The sequence below is a fragment of the Prinia subflava genome, chromosome 24 (genome assembly GCF_021018805.1).
Source record: "Prinia subflava isolate CZ2003 ecotype Zambia chromosome 24, Cam_Psub_1.2, whole genome shotgun sequence".
NCBI classification, from domain to species: Eukaryota; Metazoa; Chordata; class Aves; order Passeriformes; family Cisticolidae; genus Prinia; species Prinia subflava.
The window spans coordinates 3156891-3184404 of record NC_086270.1 but is presented as its reverse complement, the minus strand read 5'-3'; the positions used below and the strand labels follow the sequence as shown (position 1 = coordinate 3184404).

Sequence of the window (27514 nt, the reverse complement as noted above, 5' to 3'; positions counted from 1 at the left end):
AGCTGCAAGCTGATCCCCTTTTGTGGTTTTGCTTTTTTGGATGATACAATTTGTTATTCCAAGAACTACCCAGCAAATGGACCCCATTAGCCGAGTCCCCAGAGCAGCTGGAGCTGGGGCTGGCGCTTGCAGAGCCTTTGTCTGCATCCACCTTGGGCCCTCCAGGAGCACTGGGGCCATGGCTCTGCTTTGCCCCTGGAAGGTGCTTGGGGGAGATGGCAGGGGCAGGAGCTGCTGTCCTTCCTTGCTGGCTGTGCTGACGGGGCATCTTATGGGATTAGCCTGGGCTGGGACCAGCAAAGCTCTGGGTTTGTTGAATTCCCTGTCACACTTAGATCCCTGGCACACACTGACAATAACCCTGGAGCCAGGGCTGGGGCAATCCATCCAGGGGCAGCCCTTCTGGCCCCTCACACAGGGCTGGATCTCACCCTCATGCTTGATGGGAGCTGTGGGAATTCACATCCCTCTCTGCCCTTGGGCTCATGCAGCATCCCCAGCACTGGGGGCAGAATTGGGGATCCCATTGGGCATCCCCCACCTGCTCCAAAGGGCCCCTGCACAGCCAGCACACAAAGGGCAGCTGCCTGGATGATGCAGCCTGTGCTGTTGGAGCCCGGCCCCGGGGCCGTGGTGCCAGGGCACGGCCATCTCTGGCCACCAGGGCCGGGCAGTCCCACTGGAGCATCCTTGTCCCGCTCGGTGCTGCCCCCACTGTGCGGGGATGCTGCTGGCTCTGTTTGTCTTGGCTCCGACGGGCTTTTCCTGCATGTGAGAGGCTGGAGTTGCGCAGGAGCCAGTGGGTTTATAAATAACAGCGTCGGACACCTCTCTGGGTGGTGCTGGAAGCTCCTGAATTCGCCTCACCACCCTGACACAGTGGCTGCTGTGTCCGGGAGACCCCCGGGGCTCTCCCCACTTTTCCAGCCCCATCCTGGCCACTCTTGCACAGAGTCCCTGTGTCCCCCTCCCCAGCCCCACTAGCACCCACCACTCCTGACACGCTGCCCTGGCCAGCTGGGCTGTGTCCCTGCTCCCACCAACCCCCTAAGGGGACATGTTCCCCAGGCCTGGCTGTCCCACAGCGAGCAGGGGTGTCCAGAAGCAGGCAGCACACACCAACCACGCCCGAAGATGAGTTTGCCACAGGGGCTGGGTGTGGGAGCATCCCTAGGGCATGGTGTGTGCTGGCACTGCACAGAGGGGACACTGGCAGCCACCAAGTGGCCCCTTGGTCATCTCGGGATGCTGAAGAACCGGCAGGACAGTGCTGGCCTCGCCGCTTGACCACCCGCCCTGCCCGGCCGCACACGGTGCTGGCGCCGTGGCGCTGGGCTGGTGCGGGCAGGAGTGGCCGCAGGCCGTGGGACACTGGCCTGGCACGGAATTTGCTTTCCCTTGGCTCATCAGGGCCACGGTCAGGCCCTGGCAGAGCCCAGCGGGGGCCGTGGGAAGGGGCAGCCGTAACTTCCCAACAAAAGGAGCCCGGCAGTGGGCAGGAGACAGTGCCGGGAGCCAAGTGCAGGGGCAGGACCCTGTCTGGGGCTCCTCGAGGCAGCCGCCTCCGCTCACCGCTGCCCCCGCTGCCTCCCGTGGGGGCAAAGGCCGGCACAGATGGGGGTTCCTGGCGCCCAGCCGCAACCAGAGCCCTCCTCCCACCGCGCCCCCGCCGCATTCCACCCAGGGCCTGACATTTCGACGTGCCGAGCCTTCGGAAAACAGGATTTTAATGCTCTCGCTGTAAAAGCGGTGGAAAATGTCCGTGGGCTTGTGCAGGAAAGCTCCCGGGAGCCGGCCACGCCGTGGGCGTGCCTGGTGCTGGCTGAGCCCTGCCAGGGCAGCTGGGATGGGCTGGGATCCTGCGGAGCCCCAGGTCTCTCTGAGACACCCCTGCAATCGCTGCCAGCTCTGCTTATCCCGGTTATTGCTGTAGCAGGGGTGAGGCTGGGGCTGCCTGTCCCAGGTGGGTTCTGCAGCCACTCGAGGCACGGCAGGGGCTGTCACCTCACCCTCCCCAGGAATTGCCTCCTGCCATCTCTGCTCCAGAGCTTTTCCCTGCCCTCTTCCCACACCAACCCCAGGCTGAAGGGTTCCTTGGGCATCTTTTCTCTTCTGTTTTTTGGGGTTTGTTTAATAATTTCCTCTAGAAAAATGGGCTGAATAGGTCAATTTAATTTTCTCCCCGTGTTTCATTGCTCAGCAATGCCAGGCCAGAGTGGCAGTGTGACACCTACAGCAGATGCCCAGCACCTGCCCAAACTGGGGCTGCCATGCACCCACCACTTCCTAAAGGCAACAACATGCCCCAGGTTGGGTCTGATCCCTGGATCAGGTCTGATCACAAGGTTTGGATCTATTCCCAGGTCTGGGTCTCTTCCCAGGGTCTGGGTCTGCTACTAACATGGGGAAATGATTGGTATAACAATTGGGGTTCCCTGGGCAAACTAACCTTGCCAGCTCCCTCCTGAGCACCTTGGCAGCCTCCTGGCACCTGTGCCCAAAAAAGGAGGTGCCCCCTTGCCAAGGAAGGGGGCTCTGGCCAGGCTCAGCAGCGTGCCACTGGCAGGAGGAGACCCTCTGGGCAGTGGGTCCCGAGCAGAGACCGAGGGAGATTCCCACATGACACAGCCCAGAGGAGAACTTGGAGTGAGCTGAGTGTTTTTCCAGCTTGAAGCCAAAACAAAAGGTTTTGTAATAAGTGTCTCCCTGTCCCCGGGTTCAGTGTCCAGTTTTGTGCCCCAGTGCTTCCGAATGTGAGCATCTGAATGTACCAGATGGGAGCACAGGGGTGCAAAACCAGGGACTGACCCCGAGGGACCGGATTCCATCCCATCCTCAGTCCCCTGGGAAGCTGCAGGGACATGGAGCCAGCCCTGAGCACCACTGGCTGCGTGTCCATCCAGGGCCAGCGTCTCTAACAGAAACAAATGAGTCCTACTGAGAAAATATTCCATATATTCTGCACTGCTTTCCGCTGGCGCTGGAGCTCCAAGTCCCCAGTTTTGCTTGGCAAAGGGTCAATGGTAACAGCGACGCCCAAGGCAGATGCTCTGGAGCTGTGAAGGTCACTGGCTCCTCTGGGCCTCTCTTAGTCAGTTCCCAGCACTGTCCCAGCTTCTCCTTTCTCCATCCTGTGTGTCCAGAAGAGGTTTTTCCTCTGGGGTGATGTGGGGCACATGAAATCCATACCATTTCCCTCTAGGCTGCCCTGGGCAGGTCTGGTTGCTCTGCAGACTCTGTGTGACCTGGGCAGGGCAGAGCTGCCTGCTGGTGTCACATTGGGAGGAGAAGGGCAGTGGGAGATAAACACATTTTTGGGTGCAGAGGTCCAGGCAAGGGGGGTGCTCTGCAACCTTTTGAAGCAAAATCAGTGGGATGTTCAATTGAACTGGAAGTTTGGAGCCTGGAAATGAGAGTGTGGCTTTGGGTGGTGGCACGTTGGGACTAAGTGATGTTGAATGATGGTTAATGAGAGAGATGGGGACACTGAGTGGCACCTCATGTTCCCCAGGACATGTCACCCAGCTGTCCTGTGGGACTCTGCTGCTTCTGCACGGGATCCTGGGGCATGGGGGTTTGGCATAATCCCCAGGAAAGCAGGGCCACTGGAATTCCCTGTGAGGCTGTCAGCTCCAAGACAAAGGAAATGTGGAAACTAAAAAAAAAAAATTAAAAATTGCAAGTTGAAAAATCAAAGCAGCTGATTCAGCAATGGTGAAACATCTTGTGACAGCATCAGGCAAATTTTTTCCAAACAAAATTCCATGGAAAAATCAGCTTGATTTTGCACAACCCACAACAGTCCCAATGGAAAGACAGATGGGGGTTGTCCATTGGGATGAGGGCATGGAGCCCCACGGTGCTGTGGGGCACCAGGAATGCAGCCTGGCAGAGAGGATGCCCCTAAAATGGGCACAGGGGAAATCTGAAATCCAGCCAGGAGCATCAGGCTGTGCAGGACAGGAGCGTGGGATATGGGAGTGTCTTGTGAGAGTTTCCACTGAACACCTCGGGTTGGCTGGGGTCTCACATCAGCTCACAGAAATTAAATTAAATTAAGTAACATAAATACTGCCTGAAAAGTGCACTCCATCCCCTTCCCTGGGTGTGGAAAGGGGGAAGCAGCTGCACACGGCTGCCGTGCCAGGAGTGCTCCTTTATGGTGCATGGCCTTGGGGGCAGCAGGGGATGGGGATGGGATGGGGATGGGGATGGGGATGGGGATGGGGATGGGGATGGGGATGGGGATGGGGATGGGGATGGGGATGGGGATGGGGATGGGGATGGGGATGGGGATGGGATGGGGATGGGGATAGGAATGGGGATGGGGATGGGATGGGGATGGTGAGGGGATAGAAACGGTGAATGGATGGGTGTGGTGAGGGGATGGGGAAGCCAATGCTGGCTCGGGGCTGGGAGTCACCGAGGCGAAGGCAGGGCCGAGACACCGCCCCGGCAGGTAACCCCATCCCCCAGCACCGCCCGCCAGGGAGAGACACAGCCGAGGCTCCCGCTCCTGAAATTTATTTTAATGTAAACCTAGCTGTAAGGCAGCTTTTTCTCATTTTTAAACTATTTCATATCAATCCTTGGCCTGACATTTGTTTTCTTTGAGTGCGGTGGGGAGCGCGGTCGGCATTGCTGAGGATATCTCCTCTGGAATCTTGGCAGAGGCGGCTCCCTATCTTTGAAGAAACGGCAAATGCAAAACAGAAGGCCGATATTAGAGAAGCATAAACAATATTTTTCCCCCGTTAACCCCAGGAGCGGCGCAGGGGCCGGCTCGGTGACACGGCGGCGGGGGGACACCGTCCCTGCCCGGCCACACGGCACCTGCCCGGGCTGACCCCAGGCAGGGGAGCCCCAGCACCGCTCCGGGCAGGTCCCCTCACCTGCGGCCACGCCGTTGTCCCCAGGGGCTGTGACCGACCCGGCGGGACAGCGAGCAGTGGCAGCAGGGGAGAGGTCACACCGGGAGGGTCACAGCGGCTGGGGAGGGGCTGGTGTAGCCGGGGGTCCCCAACCGGGGTCTTGTTGGGGGTCAGGAGTCTCCCCCGAGGGGGTGCAGCTCCGAGGTGAAGGGGGTCTCACCGGGTGTTTTGCCAGAGGGGTTTTGTGGAGGATAAATGCGGAGAGGATGCTCAGAAGCTGCCTGGACAGGCAGGCACAGGCAGCAGTGCTGGCACCAGCCAGGCTCACCTGGGGGGTTGCTAAAAAGCTGGAAAAGGAGAGGAAATGGAGATCAAAGGACCCAACAAAACCAAGGAGACAGGATTTCAAACTCTGACGTTAAAATAAAGTTACTGTTAGGATAAACACTGCGAGGCAGGTTCCTGTCCGAGCAGCTGGGGCAGGGATGGAGGATGTTCCTGGTGTTTTAGACAGGAGGGGATGTTTTCACAGCAATTCACACATTTGCTGTCATACCTGGGCAGGTGCTGTGGGAGGAGTGGAGAGCTCAAGAGGGAAAACCACACGGTGGGGATACCGTGGTGGGGCTGCCAGGAACCGAGCTGCTGACCAGTTGTCCTGGGACACTGGGTGCCACCTTGGGGGCTGCCAGCTCTAACTTCTCTGGAGCTTGTATTTACTGTGGTGTGAGGCCAGCAGGTTTTTCCTTTGGGAGAACAGGTGCTGCTGCTGAGGTGCTGCTGCTGAGGCTCCTTGTTGCACCCAGAGCCACCCATGTTGTTATGGGCTCCCACTGCATCCCCCTTAGCAGGAGTCCCCTTCCTGTGGGATGGGTGGGCAGGGCTGGGACAGCCACAGCGTTGCTGCCCCACATGTCCCAGCCTGCAGCCCCCCAAAGGGAGCTGCCCTGAGGACCCTGCCCCAGAGGGCTCATTATGATGAAGCTGGTGACCCCAGTACGAGGCTGGAAGTTTAAATGTCTGCGGTTGATGGCCACTTGCCTGCAAATTCCCTGAGACGAGAATCGCTCCCTGCGGGACCCTCCGGGCTTAGCAGATTTCTTTGCAAAACACCCCTTGCCTTAGAAAACGTTTCTGCACAGGAGCTGAGAGAGCAAGGTGGGTCTGAGCTGCAGCCCTCAGGAAAACTCCAACTGCTTCCCACTGCTCCCACCAGGACTGATGCGTCCCCCAGGGCAGGGCTGGCACAGCCAGCAGAGGGTCCTTGGAGAGCTCACAGCCCCTGTCCCTCCCCATGGTGTCGGGGAAAATGTTCCACATCCCACACCAGGATCCGGGCACAAGTGTCTGTGCTTGGTCATGGCATCAGCCTGGGTTCACAGAGCAGTTTGGACCCTGCACAGCCCCTGTGCAGTCCCCTGGAAAGGGGTTCCAGCCGAGGGGATGGAACCCTCCAGCATCCTCAGCACCCTCATCCCTGCTGCAGCCCAGCTCTGGCACTTGGCTACTGCTTTGCTCCTCCAGCCCTCAGGGACAGCATCACAGCTGCCCCCTGGACAGGCCACCATCCCTCTGGGAAGAGGAGGAGGAGGAGGAGAGGGGAAGAAGAAGGGAAGGAAAAAAATGAATCCCCACAAAAATGTCTTCATAACAGGAAACGTCTCATAAAATACCTGTGGTTTGGCATGTGTGATTCGACTGGTCAAACTATGCACCTGGCAGGGAACCCTGCTATTAATGCTGCAGCTCTGGTATTTCGGTGGAGTGGAGGCTGGCGGGGGAGTGGGACCGGGGATCTGGGGTGCAGAAACGCTCAGCTGGGGCCAGGGCGAGGGGGGACATGTCCCTTGGGTCTCACTCACCTCCCTGGGTCACTTCCCAGCTGTTTATCTGTGAGGGAATCTGTGCAGCAGCAGCAGCTCAGGGATGCCCCGGGCAGGATCCTGGTGCTCCTGCAGCTCCGAGCCAGAGTTTTCCACCCAGATCTTGGCCCCAGTGGTGACCCGGGGGTCTCTGCCTGAGTCTCGCTGTGCCCACCCTTCCTCAGGGATGGCCTCAGCCCCGCGCACGCCCCCGGCAGCGATCGCGGGGGTTCTGCGGCTCTCCCGAGGAGTTTTGACAGCTGGAGGTGAGGGATTAAGCCCTGAGCCGTGACCTGCGGCTGCGCTCCCGGCACACACGCCCGGGGTCACTAATCCGCTTGAGCTGAGCCCCGACCCGGCGGCCGCGGGATCAAGTGGTGCCACCGCCCCTGGTGGTGGCATCGCCGCGGGACCCCCGGATCCCCGGCTGCGGGCAGCGTGAGCCACGGCCGCGCCATGCCATGCCATGCCATGCCATGCCATGCCATGCCGTGCCGTGCCGTGCCATGCCGTGCCGTGCCGTGCCGTGCCGTGCCGTGCCATGCCGTGCCATACCATGCCATGCCATGCCATGCCATGCCATGCCTGTCCCACTCCATTCAGAGCCAGGCGCGGGCACCGCACGGGGAGCAGGTCCCTGCAGATGGGGTGGGGTGTTTTTTCTTCGTCAAGGAAAATGTTTTCTTGTTCCCTGGGCTGCTGGCGGGCGAGGCTCCGGCTCCGGCTCCGGGTCCGGCAGCGCGTACAGCAGCCTTGGATGGGATCAGGTGTCATGCAGTTAAGGACAGGCTGGTGCCAAGTCTCCCCCGCGCCCCGGCGCTGCTCAGCCGAGCTGCTGCTCCCTGATGCCTTTGGCTTTCGCAGCCTGGCCTGCGGAAACAACGTGCTGCTCTCTCTCTTCATAGCTCACTTTTCGTTTTTGACTCGGTTTATTATTATTTTTAAAGCATGTGTAGCGCAAAGCAAATCATCGACCTCCCGCTGGAGCCGGGCCAGCCCCGTGTTGGGCTTGGAAATCCTCCCTGCTTTATTTTTTGTTGTAAATGACCGGAGGATGGAGCGGCTCGATGGGACACGGCGGCGGCCAAGCCCGCCTGCTCCAGCCCACCCACACGCGGCGGCTGCTCCCGGTGCTTCCCTTCCCCTGCATCCCCCCTACCCCGGGAGAGTGCGAGAAGCTTCCCACTGCTCTCCCCCAGCCCAGGGCCAGCTTCTGCCACGGCTTCTAGAGGAGGTGGCTGTGCCTTGTGATCCCAGAGCACAGAATGGGGTCTGTGATGGGTACAGGCTTGGGCATGGGGAAGAGGATGGGGACAGCAAATGTGTATGGGGACAGCAAATGGGTATGGGGACAGGGACCAGGATGGGATGAGGCCTCATCAGTGGGCCTGGGCATCAAATTCCCCATCCTGCCTCATCCCTGAGCCCTCTGTGGGGCTGGCGTGGCCCTGGGATGGATGTGGGGCCGGAGCTGGGGTGAGTGCCAGCAGGCACACGCTGTGCCCCAAACTGACCACGCTTTGACTGCCGGCTTTATCCAAGTTCCCCGTTGTGCCGACCTTCAGTCACAATGGCAGATCCCCCGTGGATCACATATATTGACTTAAAAAATAATTAGCCTCAAAGGGAGCAGGCGCGGGGCCGGCCAGGCCCTTCATTAATATTTAAGTAACAGGGGCCATAAATCAGCTGCAGCTCAGCCAACAGCCCTGGCCGTGTCCGTGGGGAAGCGGGGCCATGGTGTTCACAGGAACATTGCCCAGTCCACAGGCATGGGAGTGCTGACATGGGCTCTGGGGGGAGAGTGGGGCAGTGCGGGGGGCAGCAGCCCTCTCCCACTGGGAATGACCAGGACCATGCCAGGAACATGCTGGGAGCCCACCAGGCTGCCCAGCACAAGCCACGAGCAGCTCTGGAGCGACGGAGGCGGCACGGGCTGGTTGTTTTCCTGCGAGAACAAGGTGACATTTCTTGTCTCTTTTCTCATGGTTGAAGTGTGAGATTTTTTCCCTGTTCCCAGTGCTTTCATGGCGTGCCAGGGGTTTTTAACACGTCTGCTCGCCGCCTGCCAGGGGAGCTGACACTCGCACCGTCAGCGTGGCGGCGGCGGCTCTGAAGCCGTGCCAGGGGTCTCGGTGCTGGGTCGGGGCCCTGCTCCCCCCAGAACTGAGCTGTGGGGTGTTGCTGGGCCCCATCCTGCTCCAGCATCCCCAGAGAACAGCATGGACCCCTCAAGTGCTGCCCCTGTATGAACCCCCCTGGCTCAGCAGCTCCTGCTGGGCTTGGCTTTGCGTCAAGGAATGGTTTTGGTCGTACTGGAGTGCGCTGGGGGGGCTGGAGCTGCCTCTGAAGGACAGCAGCCTGGCTGGACAGTGCCCAGCCTGGTGGCTGCAGTGCCCAGGTAGAGGGGAGTGAGCCAGAAGGGGCTACAATTGTGACCCCCAAAGCACCTCCCCTGCTCCAAGTGGGAAAAAAAATGAATCTCGTGGGATTTCTGTTGGCCACACAGGAGCAAGTTCTTGACCCCAGACTCCAAGAGGACAGGCAGGTGACCCAGGAGGATGAGCAGGTGATGCTCAGGACAGGCAGGTGACCCCCAGGAGGACGGGCAGGTGACCCCTGTCTGTCTATCTGTCTGTCTGTCTGTAGCCACACATGATGGATCAGCGACCTGCCAGGCGAGATGGGAGCGTCGTGTGGCTGCTCCGTGTGATTAATTATCAGTTCATAACACAGGAGATTTCAAGCATGAAAGAGCCTCTCCACAAGCACGTTGTGCACACTTTATCCATCATATGAGGCTCCAGATGTTTCCATTTTATTGTTATTAAATCACTGCCTGGAGAGTGCGGGTAGCAGGAGGCCTCCTGCCCCATGCTTGGCACATTTGGGGGGGACAGCAGAGCACCAGAGACCCCTTTTATTGAGGGATGTGTACCTGGGGGGCTCAGGCCAGGCTCCCCCCGTTGCTCTGCAGAGACTGGGGCAGTTGGAATGATCTGTCTGGATCAAGAAGGTGACAGGACACAGAGCAGGGAACTCAGTTTCACATCCAATACACAACAAAACCGTGGTCAGATTCTTTTATCCTCCCTCTCCCTTCCCTCTGGCTGTTTTCCCTGCATCCCACACCTCTCCGAGGGCTGAGGTCTCAGAGAAGGAGGATGCAGCACCCAGCAGTAACTCTGAACCACCCCAGGGTGCTGCTCCCATTGCAGCATCCTGAGAAAACAGCCCAGTGGAGGGGAGGAGCAGGGGAGAACCCAGCCCAGGTGGGAGAGGAGAGAGCTAGGAAGGGAGGGAGGTAGAGATGAAGGCACAGAGGTCATACCAGGTAAGGAAAACAAGTAAATAGCTGATTCAGGGGTTTGTTCTCCTCTTTTATTTAACAGAAACTGTATTTTTACAGCTGCAATCCCTTAAAATGGGATTCTTTTCCCCTTAAACAAATCCTTGTAAAATAATGCTTCATAAAAAGAAGCGTTCCTCTCCTCGACCCTGAAGACAGAAAAACAATAATGCCGGCGAGGCCCCGGCCGTGCTGCCAAGGAGGCCAGGGGTGGCTGTCACCCGTGTCCCTGGCAGTGCCACCCGACCCACAGCCACGGCTCTGGGTGTCTCAGTGAGGATGAGACCCCTCTGGGCCTGCAGCTCTGGTCAGAGGGGCAGAGCAGAGCTCCTCTTCCAGCATCTGCCACAGCCACCTGCATCCTCACAGGGCCAGCCCTGTCCCCTCCAGCCCTCAGCTGACTCCCAGACCATTTTCCAGGCACAAGAGCAGCTGTTATGGTCCCTGGAGACTCCAAAAACCTGCCAAGCCCTTGTGGCATCAGGAACAATCCCATGCCAGGACTCCCTGCTCCCTTGACTTAATTTGCTTTAATTTCGTTTTAATTTGGGTTGTTTTTTCTCTAGGCTGCAGCTTTTTTTTTTTTTTTTTTTTTTTTTTTTTTTTTTTTTTTTTTCACTGCTGCTTCAGCAAAAGCGATTCAGGAAATTCCGATGAAATCCCGGCATGCAGCAGCCCTGCCCCTGCTCCCTGGCAGGACAGGCCAGGAGCTTAATTCTCATTAATAACCACCACAGGTCAATTATTGCGAGAAGGAGGAAAAGCAGCAAAAAGCTCTTTGGCGTCACGTGTTTGTTAAGCTTCCGAAAATAAATGTTCTTTGCAAATCAATCTGTTTGCAGCTCCGCACGTGGAGCTGACAGGGAGAGTTGCTGCAGGAAGAGGGTATTTATAAAGGGGGTTTATTTTAAATAAACAGGCACTTAAGGCTGAGGCTGCTGCTCCCATGTCCCATCCCTCGTTCTCCGCGCGAGTTCCCAGCGCTGCCCGCGAAGCGCCGCAGTTGAGCCACAAACGCCGCGAGTCTCTGCCTCCCACGCCGTGGGCTTGGCCCAGCACCCACTTGGGGGGCTCAGCACCCACTTGGGGGGCTCAGCACCCACTTGGGGAGCTCAGCACCCACCAGCTGCCCCCAGGGAAGGCAGGGCTTGGCAGTGGCAGCCTGCGCCTCCCACAGGGGCCATGGGTCTTGTGAGAGGAGCTTGTCACACTTGAGGGATGTGACAGCAATGCTGGGCTTAGTGGGCTGCAGGTCTCATCTGCCTTTTTTCCTCTTCTTATGTTTGTTAAAAATGTATAAGGGATGTGAGAGTTACCACAGACACTCAGGGCAGATTCTGTAAGACTCTACTGGGCACCCCCATGTCTGGTTGTGGTGCAAGAGGAGGGAAGAGTCTCAAGCTGTGCCAGGGGAGGTTCAGGTTGGACATCAGAAAGAATTTCTCTGTGGAAAGGGCTGTCAGGCATTGGAAGGGGCTGCCCAGGGAAGTGATGGAGTCCCAATCCCTGGAAGTGTCTAAGAAACAACTGGACATGGCACTCAGTCCTCTGGGCTAGTGACAAGGTGGGGATCAGTCACAGGTTTGCCTCAATGGTCTTGGAGGTCTTTTCCAACCTCAGTGATTCTGGGATTCTATTCCATAAACTGTATTTACCACACATCTTCCAGCTGTGGTGTGTCGGGAAGGGCAACACGTTCGGGATATCTCTGACCCACAAAAAGGCAAATTTAAGGGAGTCCCGCTGCCACGGGGATCATTCTCAGGCTCCCAGCTGGCCCTCCTGAGGCAAGGGTGCGTGCCCAACCTCTGTCCCTGTTGCTTTGCCTGCAGGAGCTGTGGGAGCAGGATGCTGCCCGACGCCGCGGCGCTGCTGGTGACGCTGGGGACGCTGGTGACGGTGATGGGCCCTCGCTCGGCCGCGGGAGGCGGCGTGGGCGGCTACGCTCAAGTCAAGTACATGCAGCCCATGGTGAAGGGACCCCTGGGACCCCCGTTCCGTGAAGGCAAAGGGCAGTACCTGGGTAAGGGACGCACTCTGTGGGGCTGTGGGAGAACACGGGGCAGTGGGGAGGGGACGTGGCACCTCACAGCCATTGGGCATTTGTCACCCTCTACCCTCAGGGTCAGAGCTCCTGGGAGCTGCCTGGCACAGCTGAGGGTGCTGCTGTCCCAAACACTTTTGGCCAAGCATGGGGGGACCATTTGGGTCTTTAACCCACTGCAAAAGGACAGGATGGACATGGATAGAGGTTCAGCAGAGACGTGAAGTCCTTTGCTGTGGTTGGGAGGGCACCTTGGTCAGGGAGCCAGAGGACACAGGGGACCCTGCAGCCTCTGGATCCTACTGTCCTGCCCACCCCCAGCAGCAGGAGGCACAGAAACCCCAGCGCTCGCCGTCTCTGCCTCTCCCTGCTGTTAAACCTGAGCTTTCCTGGCAAGGCTTTTTCCACTCCTCCACCTATTCCATTTCCCTGTCTGCATTTTGCACCAGCTGGGAAAGGAGAGAGTGCCAAGGCTGGAGCTGAGACCCAGCCTGGCGAGGGAAGAGCAGGAGAGAGACATTTCCTCCCTCAGAGAGAGAGCGACCAGAAACTCCACACGTGTTAAATCGCTCCCCACTGAGTGACGTGCACCCCGAGGGGCCGAGGCACCAGGGTCATTGCTCTGCACAGCTGGGGCTGCAGCACCCCCAGCCTTCTGTATTCTCCTGTCCCCAGCTGCTCTGCCTGCACCCACCCCAGTGCTGGCACCACCACGGGATGGGCTCAGGTATCCAACCTGCCAGGTTGGTGCTTGGCCCCTGAGAAGAGCCACCAGAGCCTCCCCACGGGTTGTCACAGACCTGGACCCTCCCAGGAGCTGAAGTTTTGGCTCTGGGAGGAGAAACTGGAGAAGGCTGGGCCACCGGTGGCTGATTTACTGGAGGGCTGAATGGCTTATCAGCAGCTCAGCTCAGCACATGTGTCAGAAAACACACAGCAAAACCTGGAGCCCAAGTGTGCTACAAGCCCCCCCTCCCTGCCCCCTTCCCAGCTGTTGTAAAGCTGCTCCCTGAATCCCAGCCAGAGCCAAAACCTTCCAGCGTAGCACAGGAACACTTCAGCTGCTGGTGGGACTGGATTCAAATCTCTCCCTGCTGTTCTCCCTTCCTTTTTTTTCCTTCTTCCTATGCATGGGAGCGGCTTGCACTGCCTCTGAGCAATGCTGCCTGTAGCAGGGAGAGCAGCGAGTGTGCCAGGCTGGGGCAAGGAGGGGTTTGGACAAGCTCTGCCAGGTTAGACCAGGCAGAGGGGACACTGAGGCAGGGCAGAGCACAGAAGTCCCCTGGATATTACCCCTCTAAAACCCTTGGGAAGGAGAGGACAGGTGGGAGACAGGACAGGGGGACGCAGGGACAGCTGCAGCCCGAGCCACCGGCTTTGGGGCCGCACAGAGGCAGCTGGGGAAGCCGGTGCCTCCTGGATCCCACCGAGCTCCCATCTCTGCTTAACCTCTAATTTGGCAAGGAAAATCCCTGCTGGCCTTCTGCCCTGCTCGGGGAGCTCAGCTGACTCGCCGCGACGGCGCGGGGCTGTGCCGTGCCCCCGCGGGTTACCCCGACCCCCGGGAGCTGCCGGGGCCCCCGGGCTGCCCCAGCCTGGCCGCGGGGCTGCAACCCCGCCTGGGGGGCAGGGGGTTCCCTCCTTCCTCCAGGTGCCATCTGGTGAGGTTTCCTCGTGGTGCCAGACACCTTTTCTCGCCCAAAAATAGCTGCCCCCAGAGCACAGAAGGGAGCTCAGGGGAGGAGATGCTGCTAAATGCTGAAATGCTGAGAACATTGAAGCAGAGATTTGCACATTGGGGTTTATTTTGGCTTAATTTAGACCATGTCGATTGCCATACAGCCAGGTAAACCCACGAGTGAGTGCTGTGCTGGGGCACCCGCTGCTGGGAGACAGCATGAGAGGTGCTAAAACACTGATCCCACGCAGCATCCCTGTGAGCCTGCGAAACTCTCTCACGAGACAGGGCTTGGCAGCAGCTCTGGAACAAGCTCGGCTGGGCTCCGCCACAGAGCAGCCAACCTCCCCTTCCTGCAGTGTCATCTGGCCAGACCCGCTGCTGGCTGCTCGTGGCTGGGAACCACTTCCCATCCTGCTGGATTATTCCTCTGCCGGCCGGTCTGTGCTGCTGGGTCCCTTCTGCAGGCAGGAGCGGTCCTTACTGGGATGAACACAGCTCCAGAGGGGCTGCAGCACCCTCCCTGCCGTGTCCCTGCTCTTCAGGAGGTGAAACAATCCGTGGTGGGAGCTCCCAGGGGTCATTCCTGCCCCGTCCCCTTCCCGCTGCCCCACGTTAACATTCAGGGCAGCTCAGCTCATGCTTCGAGGGGAACACAGAACCCCACGCTGGTGCTCCGAAGCACAGAGCTCCGAGACATGTGTCTGTGGTGAGACATGGGCTTTTGAAATCGGACACCAGTGGGGCTGCAGTGTCCCAGTTTCTCTCCGCTGACGGCCCCGGTTTGGTTTTCCCGTCTGCTTTTCTGGCCGCCTGCAAGCTGGCAGCTCCCGCCTGGCGTTTCTCTCCACTGCCTTGTGTGAGAGAGTGTGTGTGTGCTTTTTCCTTCCTTCGTGGGCTCAGATGTAGATCCTTGTTCTGATTCCATGCAAAATGACCTAGAAAACTAATTCATTTCAAACCATTGCAAGAAAAAAAATTAAAAAGTGGGGGGAGAAAACACATTGAAATAATTTTCTGGAGAATTTTTTTTCCAGAATAATCCAAACCCCAGAAATAGTGCAGCACTGCATAGCTCCCTTGCCCTCTTTCCCACCCTGTTTTCTGGGGTGAGGAGCAGAAGTTTGCAGAAATCCAGTGGCAGTGTCATGACAGACAAGTATTTCCTTCATCAAGAGAGCCAAGTGACAGCAGCTACAGCTGAGGATATGGGCCAGGCTTTGATTTTTAGATAAGCTCTAAAAATGTTTCCATTACCCAAAGAAAAACACAGCAGCACCGGGCTGGGAAGGGCCAGAGCTAATCGCTGTGTTTAGGGCAGGCAAAGCCACCTCTGATGCTCCGGGAGCTGTGCCTGCTGCTGCCACAGTTATTCTTTTCACGTGTCTCAAATCTCCCATAAGCTTTTCCCGTTGACTGAGGAAATCTCTGTGCTGGCGGATCCCAGCACCACGTGTGTCCGTGCTCCCAAAGCCCAGCTGGTCTCACTGAGGGGGCCAGACTGGCAGACCTTGGGCACTGTGGCATGCTCCCACCCCAGGCAGCATCCATCCCTATCCCAGGAACTTTTCATAAATCTCTTCCCAATTGGAATGATCTCCCTTGGGCAGATTTGATTTAAATTCACCCAAGATGTCACAACTCTTTCCTCTGCCTTTCGTATTTCTCATCATGGTCCTGTGTACATGTGACTGTCGAGTATTTCCTTCATTTCAAACTGCCCAAAAAAGAGTTTGTCAGATTTATTGTTTCTCACCCTTTTCTGGTGTCACGTGGGAGGTGACACCCTGCCTGGGCCAGCCTGGAGGAGTTATTTATGCTCACGTCTGTGCTTTCCATGCTGAGCTGTGGTGGCCATGTCATCTGCCTCTCCTTGCCTTTGGAGTCTCTCAGCCCATTAGTTTCTTTCTTATATCCGTTTGCAAAAGACCTCAATAAATTCTTGAAATGTCAAGTGGTTGCGGCCTATTCCCAGCTGGGCTGACTCATTTGGACGGAGCTGAGGCTGCACTTCCCTCCCAGCTCTTGGCTTCTCCTCCATCCCCAGAGCTTTTTTGCTTTTTGGTTTTTCTCTGCTTTGCTGGACTCGGGAGCTGTGCCAGCAAGCACTGTGGGCATGGCCTAACCCATACACCCATTGCCTCCTCAGGCTCTTGAGTGCATGTCCAAGAGTTTTCTTTTTAATCCAAAAGGATTAAAGGTCTCCCAAGGCCCTGGACTTGCAGGATGGGGTGAGGGATTATCCTCAGTCTTCACTCGCTCTGTCGCCGTCCTCTCAGTCGAGCCCGGGCAGGAGTGACTGAATCCCACGGTGCTTTCGAGGCCGCTGGGAAGTGAGGCAGCAGGAGGTTTGAATCCAGCTCCAAAAACACCCTGCAGTAACTCATCACAAAATAACCCTGCCACAGCTGACAGCAGGCACTGGCACCTTCCATGGTGTCACCTGATGTCATGGAGGGATGTGCAGCTGGAATGAGAACTCTGGGCTTTGGCTTTGCTTCAGGACAGCTGATGTGGGAGCTCAGGAAGATGCTGTGGTCATGTTTAAGAGGAAGGGTCCCCCTTCAAGCTCAGCCCACTCAGAGACCCTTGGCTCCAACATCCCAGGGACACTCCTTGACACCACCAGCTCTAGTGACTCTGTGTCTCCTCTCTCCACAGACATGCCACCCATGCTGCCCATGGACCTCAAAGGGGAGCCAGGACCGCCGGGGAAGCCTGGCCCGCGTGGACCCCCCGGGCCCCCCGGCTACCCAGGAAAACCGGGCACGGGGAAGCCGGGGATGCACGGCCAGCCCGGGCCCGCCGGCCCCCCCGGCTTCTCGGGCATTGGCAAACCCGGCATCCCCGGGCTCCCCGGGAAGGCGGGTATGAAAGGGATGCCCGGAGCCAAGGGCGAGCCCGGCATGCGTGGGGAGCAAGGGCCGAGGGGACTTCCCGGCCCGCCGGGGCTGCCCGGGCCGGCCGGCCTCTCTGTCAATGGGAAGCCGGGTCCCCAGGGCGGCCCCGGCCTGCCCGGGTTTCGGGGAGAGCCTGGCCCTAAAGGAGAGCCGGGTCCCCGCGGAGAACGAGGGATGAAGGGTGAGAACGGCGTGGGGAAGCCAGGCTTACCGGGGCCCCGGGGGAACGGGGGCCCTCCCGGCCCCGCGGGGCCGCCGGGGCCCGCCGGCGTTGGCAAGCCTGGCCTCGATGGGCGGCCGGGCGCGCCCGGGGACAAGGGGGACATGGGTCCCCCGGGCGGGCCGGGGGTCACCGGGGAGCCCGGCCCCGTGGGGCCGCGGGGACCCCCCGGCATCGATGGGATCGGTGTCCCGGGCGTGGCGGGGGTGCCGGGGATCCAGGGCCCCATGGGACCGAAGGGAGAGCCCGGGATCCGCGGGCTCCCTGGCCTGCCGGGCCCCACGGGCTATGGGAAGCCAGGCATGCCCGGCCTGAAAGGAGACCGCGGGCAGCCCGGGGCACAGGGAGCCATCGGCGATAAGGGGGAGCCCGGCATTGATGGGGAGCCGGGCGAGCCCGGCCCTGCTGGCATCATCGGCCCGCCGGGCCCGCCGGGCTCCATGGGGCTGCCGGGCAAGCACGGGCTGCCCGGGCCCAAGGGGGACGTGGGGCCGAGCGGGCCCCCGGGGATGCCGGGGATGCGGGGTGACCAGGGCCCGAACGGCTTCGCGGGGAAGCCGGGGGTGCCGGGGGAAAGGGGCCTGCCCGGGTCACTGGGACCTCCGGGCCCAACGGGCCCCAAAGGTGAACCGGGGTTCATCGGCCTTCCGGGGGTGCCTGGACTAACGGGCGGCCCCGGGCCCAAAGGGGACGGTGGGATCCCGGGGCAGCCGGGGCTGAGGGGTCCCTCCGGCATCCCGGGATTGCAAGGACCTGCCGGTCCCATGGGGCCGCAGGGATTACCGGGCCTGAAAGGGGAGCCTGGGCTCCCTGGCATTCCCGGCGAGGGGAAGACCGGCGAGCCTGGCATGGCCGGACCCATCGGCCCACCGGGATTGCCAGGAACGCCGGGGCTGAACGGGCCACCGGGTCCACCGGGGCCACCTGGGCCACCGGGAGCGCCAGGAGTGCTGGACGAGACGGGCATCGCGGGGCTGCACCTGCCGGACGGCGGCGTGGAGGGGGCCGTGCTGGGCAACGGGAAGCCGGGCAAGCCGCAGTACGGCCGAGGAGAGCTCGCTGCCCGCATCGCGCCCGCCTTCACTGCCATCCTCACCTCGCCCTTCCCCGCGTCCGGCATGCCCGTCAAGTTTGACCGGACCTTGTATAACGGGCACAACGGCTACAACCCGGTCACCGGGATCTTCACCTGCCCGGTGTCCGGAATCTACTACTTTGCCTACCACGTGCACGTCAAAGGGACCAACGTTTGGGTGGCCCTGTATAAGAACAACGTGCCGGCCACCTACACCTACGATGAGTACAAAAAGGGGTACCTGGACCAGGCCTCGGGCAGTGCCGTGCTTGAACTCAAGGAGAACGACCAGGTGTGGGTACAAATGCCATCGGACCAGGCCAACGGGCTGTACTCCACGGAATACATCCACTCCTCCTTCTCCGGGTTCCTGCTCTGCCCCACATAACGGCTGTTGGGCACGTTTCCTTTTCACCCACTTTAGCCATAAACTGTCTTTTTTTTTTTTTTTTTTTTGATAAAAAAGTGTTTTAAAATTAATACAAAAAAGAAGAATCACTGGGAAGAACGCGCAAGACATTGTCATGGGACCTTGCTTCACGCTGTTTGATCCATGAGTCAAGAGGGTAATTGGGAAAGAGACATCTATCCATCTATCTTTCTTTTTTGGGGGGAGGGAGAAGGGAGGGAGGGGACCGACCTCCTCAACAAAGCATATTTGGAATAAATACCCCAGTGACTGGACATCAAACACAGGAACACGCTTGGGATGGCAAGGATCTGGCTCTGTGATCCAGAGAGGGTCAGCTGGAAGACCATAGCCCCGTGGTCTCTATCACGTGCCCTCATATCCCATTTGGAATGCTAGATAAATAAATCCAGCTGTGTCATGGCTGGCGTGTTTGGCAACCAACACAGGGTCCCAGGCACTTACACAAACCCGTACAGCAGCAGGGATCCACGCTGGATTGAGAAATTCCCTTCCAAACCATCAGATGCCCAAGTTCCAGGCATGCTGATGCCTGTTTTTCCAGACTGTGCTTTGGGGCAGTCTCTCCGATTCACTCCGGATTCAGTGTGGTTGGATTTATAATCCTAAAGAGTGGAACACTTTGCATAAGCACCTTCTTCTAAGAAGTAAATATTATTTTTAACCCTCCCCTCCCCCAGCACCTTTAGGAATAAAATCATCCAGGCACTGGTACCTGGGAGGATGCCACGACTGGTTCCAAAGGCGGTGAGGGAAGCTGGGACCCTCACGATGAACAACGATCTGCTCTCTCCATTCACCTGCTGGGAAGTCCAAGGGCTGGTCCTGTCCCGTCTGTCTCTGCAGCCCAAAGACTTGCTTGGCCTCAGGAGCATCTCTGCCCACACAAGGATAGCACTGTGAGCCCAGCTCATGGTGCTGCCAGCTGGTGTGACATAAGGAAGTGCCACTGATGGACAACTTGCTTCTCCTGTCTCACTATTTCGGGATGTGTGAACTCTTGAATTGGTGTCCCCCCCTTTCTCTGGGGATCTTGGAATTAAGAAAAAATAGTGCTGGTTCTAACCTTCCACGCAGTGATTTCACCACGGTGCTATGACCCATTGAAGAACATCACTTACAAGTGTAGTGCAATATGTACCTGTGACAGGGCACCAGCCCCAGAGCCACTCTGTGACTTAGGTTAAAGAAATCAACATTTCCCTGTTGTTACCACTTTGTCTCTCTAATGCTTGGAGCGTTACTGATCATGAGCTGCAGGGCTCAGGGCTAGGCATGATGGCACTGCCCAACACAGATCCTGCAGCTCTGCAGGTTTTCTCACAGTAGGACAGTGACTGCCACTTCCAGGACGGGGATGCTGCTCATCCCAGGCCAGGAGCTTGCTGCTGAAGTCAATCCGTGTCATATCCCACTGCATGTCCCTCTGCAAAGGCACATCCCTGAGAAACAGCAACAATTTGGTCACCAGCTCTGACCTTTGCATTTTCCTAAAGCCTGTTTGATGGCCAAAGAAACGTAGCAAGACTGGGACTGGGCTTGTTTTCCAGATGGACTCTATGAGATATTTAAACAACTTTTCTTTTCCTATTTCTGTTTTGCTTGTTTGTTTTGTCCTCAAGCATGTCCTGTGTTTCTGCCTCTTGCCATTCAGGCCTTCCTTTTAAAAACTTGCCTATCCCTGATATTAAGAAACACAAGAAGGAAATTTGCAGTTGGAGGCCAGTGCTCTGGGCCCTGCCTGTTGGGGCTGTGTATCCCCTCCCTGGGATCTTCTCCCTGTGAATTTCTCCCCTTAAAGCTGCAGGTTTCATGCAGAGATGAAACTCTTCAAGCTGAAAGGTGTCTGATCCCACTGGACGTTTTTAACTCCTGAGGGCAGGGTCAGGACCATTTGGGTTGTGATCCTAACAGGCCATTTCCCAGCAGGAACAGGAGCATTTCCCAGCAAGAACAGTCCCTAAAATAAAAAGTGGAAGCTCAGATGATTTCTCCAAGCCCAGGTTTGGTACGGGAGGGTGCTGGGAGGGGACTTGTCTCCTTTCCTGTGGAGAACAGAGGGATTTGAGCTGGTCCAGCCTCATGCAGGGCCAGGAGCTGCCACACCTGGTGGGAGCTTCATCCTGCTCCTCAAAGCAACTTATTTATACTGTGCCTAATCTACAGCCCATCTCTTCTTGTTCTGTTCTGCTTCATTCCAAACTTCTTGTTTGAGCTGGCAAAAAGCAACGACCAAACTCCTCACTGTAACCACCCCCAGATTAGGTTTGTGCTGTAGATACTGTTTTGTAATTCCACTTTCCCTTCACGTGCAGAGCGAACCAATAATCACCCCTCGCAGCTATTTAACCTCTTACATTTACACACTAATGGAAAGCAAAGATATTACACGCACATAGTTAGGCTAAAAAAAAAAAAAACGATGCACAGGATGAGGGAGGCTGTTCACTCTCCAGAAGGATTTTTTTTTTCTGGAATACTGAGTACATATTAGCCAGCAGAAAGGATTATTTTCTGTCGTGTGTGTGAGCGCGTGGGATTTTGGTTTCAATCACAAGAATAGAAAAGGTTGGGTTGGATGAGGTATGTCTATTTTTAATGCTGAAAACTGCATTACAATGTGCATTTTTATATACAAATTCTTACTATTTTTTTTAAATTTGCCTCTAGTATCTTCATTTCTAACCTAGTATATAGAGGTTTTTAGTTTTGTAAATACTTATTACATGCACTGTCCTAGTAAAAGTTGGTTTAAAATGCACTCTTTGTGACCCAAAACTGACCTGCTCTTCACAACTAAAACTGCAGTACTTGATTGTATTGACAAACATCAATAAAACTTATTGTATAGAGGTGGGCTCAGCTGTGCTTTGTCCTGGGACATGCCCTGTCTCATATTCTTCTCCTGCAGTTTATTTCCACCTCAAATAATCTCACTCATTACCAGCAGATTCCCTAATTAACATCCTTATGCAAAAAGTTACTGCATGTTTCTTGTGATTATGGAAAAGACTCCTGTCTCCAGAAATCCAGTTTTAGAAAAGGTTGAAACCCAGATCCTTTCAGCCTGGTGATTATTAACTTGAGGGACTCAAGTTGAAATCTTAGGAATTCCTTTTCCCTTGAGTGGTTTTTTTGGGGTTTTTTGGGGGGTTTTTTTGGTTTTTTTTTTTATTATTATTTTTTCATCCTCCGTCACACACCTTGTGCACAGCCAGCCTCCAGCCTGAGCGAGTCAGGAACACTCAGGGCTGGTGAATCACCTGTAAAGCACCTTCACAGGCTCACAAAGAGAAGAAAATGTGTTTTCCCACCTGATCTCACCTGGCAGAGCCAAAATTTCCAGGGAAGCTTGGCTGACACACAGGCACCTTCAAAAGCTCATTCCAAGGTTAACAAAGATAACTCAGGGATTTTACTTCTTTCCAAGGAAACTGAAAGGTTTAGTACACATCTGAATTCAGGCCCAAAGAGATCTAGTCTTTAAACAGGAGCTCTTTGCTTGTCAGGAGTGCCAAACATTTAAAATTATAAAGTTGCTTTAAAAGAAAAATACCTCTTTTAAATAATTACATGAATCTGGTTGCCTCTCTGGCAGAATAATATGGAAAACCTGGTATTTTACAGCTCAGATCTGCAGCACAATACAAAAATATACAACAGACCAAAATTCCACATGTTCCCAGGACAAGAATCCATTTATACAAGGAAAACTCATTATAGCATCACACAAAAGATTGGCACTTGAAGGAAGCAGACTACAGGGAAAGCTGGAAGGACCTGTGGCAGCCAGATTCCCACATGTGCATGCAGCCTGACACAGCCACCACGTGCTGGCACCACGGCCACTTCCTGGTGTCACAAGACATACTGGAGAAATAACAAGAGTTACACTGTCACATTGAAGTTTATAAACATTTCCATATGATGACTTTTTGTTTTCAATTATTAAAAAGCTCCCAACCCTTTCTAGACGTGCCATTCCCAAGCTGTTTCTCCCTTTTTGACCAGCTCCGCTAGGAAAAGGTTTTAAATGTAAAATTCTGGAACACAGCTGTGCTAGAATATTCTTGGCCACCAGCAACACCTTCTTTAAATATTGATGTCCCCAATTAACCCACCTTTCCATTTAATTTTAGGGCAACTTTTACCAAGTATAGAGGCTGTGACTGGGATTAATTAACTCCTGCATGCTGCTTAAGTCACTTTTGTGACTGAGTGCAGCAGAACCAGGCATTTTACCCCTGTACCACCTGCACTCCACAGGAGCTGGACTCTCATGGTCCTTGTGGGTCCCTTTCATTTTGGGGTATTCTGTGAATTAAACAGGAATCTCACTTGGTGCTTTGGGCATATACAGGACTTTAAAAATACAGGATGGATTAGGAGCACAGGAGCAGACAGAGTGGCTGCAGCAGTGTGACAGCAACTGTGTAAGAGGGCACAAAGTGCAGCAGGTGCCTGTTGGATCACAGGGCCAAGGACACAGGAGGAGCAGCAAGCAGTGACACCCTTTCCCAGCAGGGACAATGAGCCAGTTGGGATTGTCTGCAGACATCAAAGGTCTCACAGAGCCATCAGCAATGCAAAGAAATGCTTTCTTCCTTCTCTGGCCCTTCTCATTGTGCCTTTAAGGCCCTGGAAATCTGTGCTTCATTTATCCCAACTCAGCATGGGTGACAACCTGGGCCACCAGGTCTCTCTGGTGACTCCTGTGACATCCCTTATCTGGCCAGCTGAGAATGACCTGCTGCTGTACCAGGGGTGTGGAGACTCCCAAAGCCACTGACCAGCAAAACACAGCCCATGGACACAGGAGCAGAGGAAAACTGAGAAAGTCCATGGATTCAGACACCCACCAGTAACTGCAATGACAAATGGCACAATGGTTGACAAAGCAAGCAGCAGAATCCTATGGAAAATGAGTCACACACGTGGGGAGCTGCACCCACTGTCCAAGTGCAGCCACTTCCCTGCTGATCCATGGCTGAAGAGGATGTCCCCTCTTTTCCAAGCTGGCTCTGGCTCCCAGCAGCAGGAACCCTTCCCAGCTGAGGCTCGCTGGCGTTGGCCGATGGCACGGGCCCAGCGCTGGGTCTGACAGAGGAGCAGAGCTGACCTTCCCTTCGCCTTCAGGAGAGCCTGGAGCTGCTCCAGAGCTCAGAGCCGCTGGCAGTAGAGTTCATAGAGGCCCTTGGCCATCCTCTGGGTCTCCTGGAAAGCCTCACAGCTCTGCTCCCAGCTCGGCGGCACCTGCTCCTCCCCGTAGTAGGCGCCGGCGATGGCCCCCGCCATGGTGGCGATGGTGTCCGTGTCCCCCCCCAGGGAGATGCAGTAGATGAGGGTTCTCTGCAGGGCGTTGTAGTGCTCAGGAATGTCGGGATCAGCGTCCATGCAGCGCAGGAAGGAGTAAATGGCAGTGGGGACGGAGCGCAGCGCAGCGATGCCGTTGCCTGGAACACACCCCGTCAGCACCTCTGTGCTTCCTTCCTTTTCCCTTCCTACTGCAACTCGCTGTTGCCAGTGTATTTCCATAGCCATGTCATGGATTTTACCAGGAAAAGGTGCGAAAGTTTGTCCCTCAGAAACCCCCCAGTTCCCCAGTACCACTCACATCCCACAGAGCAATTCCCAGTTACCCCAGTACAGCCTGGCCAAACACATCTACTCATTCCCATTGAACAGGATGACCCAAAAGCCTTTAAGAGATCTTGGAATGTTAAGAAACATTATGCAAGGTAAATTTCCCTTAGCAAGATGTTTTTATCTATCAATACATAGAGGAAATCACTGGGTGGAAATTCAGAATTACTGACTGGTGAGCACAGGCTGCTTTTCCAGCATGTTCTGTGCCTGACAGGCAGCACAGACTGAAGAGGAATCTGGAGGAACACATATCTACCAGGCTTGCTGAGTTAGTCTGCCTTCCAGCTTTCCTAATGCTTGTACTAAGAAAGGTACTCACCCAACTCAAACAATACATCTGCTTTGGGAACATTGCTGAGCTCCAAAAATTCCTTGATTTTCTTTAGACGCCTGGAAAATGGTAAATCCTCAAATCCCAGCCTGCAAACAGAGAGTGCAGTGAAAAGGGGAGAAGGTGAAGAGCCAGAACAAACCACCACAGCAGGGTTGGGGCTTTCCCTGAGCTACTCACGCTCGGGCATCACTGAGGGACTTGTCATCCGCCTCCACGTGCTCCATGTGGCTGATGAGCTGCTCCAGGAAGGTTTCCCTGCTGAGCCCCTCCTGCAGCGCCAGGTGCACAGCCAGGGCCTGCAGGATGGCCCCGTTGTAGCCCAGGGAGTTGGCGTGGGTCAGCTCCGCGCTCAGCTTCGCAAACTGCCAGGGAAACCCCGGGGTCAGCAAAGCTTCCTGGGACACCCAGAGAAGCCCAGAATGTTCCATTTTACCTTCTTGACATCCTGGATGTCGGAGTAGACGAGGGAGATGCCGGCCACCCTCATGGCCCCGCCGTTCCCGTAGGAGCCCTTCCCGTTGAACTGGGCTCTGGCGGGCTCAAACACGTCGCTGCACTTGGGGCTCAGCAGCTTCTTGAAGACGTTGACCACGGCCATCCCATAGCCCCTGTTGGGCTCCTTCTTGTACTCCTCAGCAAACCTGGTGTGGGCAGGGGGGAAACAGCCGGGGGTTCGCTCTGTTACTGGGGTTTGTGACAGGATGAAGCCTCTTGCCAAAGTGAATTAATAACACACATGTAAATCAGTGACAGTCAGGGCTCAGTGGTTCAGTTCTGCAGGGAAACAATTCCCAAAGAACAGTGTGAAAGAAGGATGTATAAACATCACCTTCCATAACCCACTTGTTTCTCTCTCAACTCTGCCTCAAAATAGAAGCAAACTAGAAACATTTCCGTGGGTCACAGCCACAAGGAAAGTCTTTTGTTCAAGTTCAATGGAAGAGTTTTCTAAACAAAGAAATGCTTTCCCTTAAGTGGAACCAAATGCTCTCAGGGCTGCGGATTCATCAGGGAAACGGATCATAAACAGAGTCAAGCTGAGCTCACTCCCATTCCCTCGCTGAATTAAAGGCAGTACAAACATAAATAGCCACAAATAAACATGAAACAAAATGTTTCTGGAATCTCCAAGCATTATCCTCCCCAAAGGTGAACGCACACAAGGCTGACACCCTGTCAAGGCAGCTCTGGACTCCACACTGCAGCTGATGCTGCTGCACAGTCCAAGGCACGGCAAAGCAACAACAGACTAAAGGATTAACCACTTCTTTCCTAACTTCTTCCCTTTCAAAAATTAGTAATTAGAATTAGAATTAGTCTGCCTCAGCCCCTGTCCCCTTCCACAGACAGTCTCAGTGGTGGTTACCCCCTCAGGAAGCCTCATCCTCACCTCTTGGCCATGTCAACCTCATCGAACTCCCTCTTGGCCAGCAGTGACTGCACCACCGACCTGCTCATGGCCGTGTCGTCCGTGTACGGCAGCGACTCTGCAACGGGAGGGGACACGGTGACACCAGAGCCAGGGACAGACTGCTCCTGCCCTCTGCCAGCACCACCCTCGTCTCCAAGGCCTCTCACAAGTTGCCTGGTACAGCTGTGGCTGCCCCTGGATCCCTGGAAGTGTCCAAAGCCAGGCTTGGAGCAGCCTGGGACAGTGGAAGGTGTCCCTGCCCATGGCAGGGGGTGGCACTGGATGATTTTTTAAGGTGCCTTCCAACCCAAACCTGTCTGGGATTTAAGTTCCCTGGCACTCTGCAGTTGACACTGCCATGGTTGTCAGAGTAAGGAGACACAGCCAGGGAGCTGCATCCACAGCTATAATGACACAGAATATACTCCAAGATTAGTAACAGCCAGGAGAAGTCTGACATCCAGAGGCATATATGGACAAGATAGTCAGGCCAACACAGAATCACAGATTTCCAGGATGGTTTGGGTTGGAAGGGACCTTAAATCCCATCCTGTTCCACTCCCTGCCATGGGCAGGGACACCTTCCACTATCCCAGGTCGCTCCAAGCCCTGTCCAACCTGGCCCTGGACACTTCCAGGGATGGAGCAGCCACAGCTTCTCTGGGCAATCTGTGCCAGGCCTTGCCACCCTCAAGGGGAAGAATTCCTTCCCAATATCACATCTAACCCTGCTCTCTGGCAGGGGGAACCATTCCCCATGTCCTGTCACTCCAGGCCTTTGTTAATAGCCTCCATCGTTCCTGCAGACTCCCCTCATGCACCGGAAGGCTGCAATCATTTCCTGAGAGTTAAAAAACAGCTCTGTGCTTCTCTCACTCTTCTCCTGCTCAAGTTTTGGTACCTCTGCTCCCTGCTGACGCTCCAGCACTGCCACACCCATTCACAGCACACTCCACCTCAGCTCAGTGCAGCAGGAGCAGGACGGGCTGAGCAGAGCAAACCACGGATCCCTCTGCATTAGCGATGTCCCTGAGGAATCCCCAGGGAATCAGGAATGGGTGTTGGACCCCCTCAGCACAGGGGAACAGGACAGAGCAGGGCACGGGGCAGCCAGGGCAGTCACAGCGGGATGCTCCACAGCCCGGTGAGGGGTAAGGGCTGGGGGCACCCACGTTTCGGGCAGCAGAGGGGTTGGGGATTCTGCAGGTTGGGCACACGGCAAAGCCCGGTCCCGGGGATGCCGAGCGAGTGGGACACAAACACAGCCCGGTTCTGGGGAGTGCCGGGGTCCAACCCGACTCTCCGGGGTGCAGAATGCCGTGCACAGCGGGGTGTGTGAAGGAGGGACCAGGGCACATCCCCCGCTCCCCGCCGCGCTCCCCACACGCACCTCCACGTGCGCTCCCCGCCGCCTCCCCTCCCTCCTCAGGCGGCGCCGGTTCCAGCCCTTTGAGGAAACTCAGCAGCTCCGGCAGCTTCACGACGCTCCTGCCTTCGAAAACAGCTCCCAGGCAATCCCCCAACAACGCCCCGGCCAAGCAGCCGCGGAACCGAGCGGGGCCGGGCCGGGGACGTGCCGGGAGCCGCCCGGGGGCTGAGGCCGGGCCCGCCGCCGCCATCTTGCCGCGCGCGGCGCCTTCTTCCCCCGGGCCGCCAGGGGGCGGCGTGTGCGGAAGGGCCGAGGGGGCTGCGGC

General features: G+C 56.4%; 2 protein-coding genes across 3 annotated transcripts in view; one reads left to right on the top strand and one right to left on the bottom strand.

The window, feature by feature from the left end:
* Window positions 1-21697, top strand: part of COL8A2 (collagen type VIII alpha 2 chain) — a 30182-nt gene extending 8485 nt beyond the window's left edge. Inside the window, exons 1-3 of one of the 2 annotated variants that reach the window (XM_063419175.1) lie at window positions 8472-8694; window positions 11915-12105; window positions 16466-21697. In XM_063419175.1, the coding sequence (XP_063275245.1) occupies window positions 11931-12105; window positions 16466-18387 (2097 nt within the window). In that variant the 5' untranslated portion in view covers window positions 8472-8694; window positions 11915-11930 and the 3' untranslated portion in view covers window positions 18388-21697. Of the gene's footprint in view, window positions 1-8471; window positions 8695-11914; window positions 12106-16465 lie in introns of those variants that run through there. The other variant, XM_063419176.1, reaches the window with a different exon arrangement.
* Window positions 21698-22017: 320 nt separating this feature from the next.
* On the bottom strand, window positions 22018-27488 carry ADPRS (ADP-ribosylserine hydrolase). Its single transcript, XM_063419180.1, has 6 exons — window positions 27211-27488; window positions 25800-25896; window positions 24843-25050; window positions 24587-24771; window positions 24395-24495; window positions 22018-23882 (listed from the first exon to the last, which is right to left on the bottom strand). Exons 1-6 carry the CDS (start codon window positions 27437-27439, stop codon window positions 23590-23592), a joined length of 1113 nt encoding a protein of 370 aa, XP_063275250.1. The 5' UTR covers window positions 27440-27488; the 3' UTR covers window positions 22018-23589.
* Between the last annotated feature and the right edge of the window lie 26 nt (window positions 27489-27514).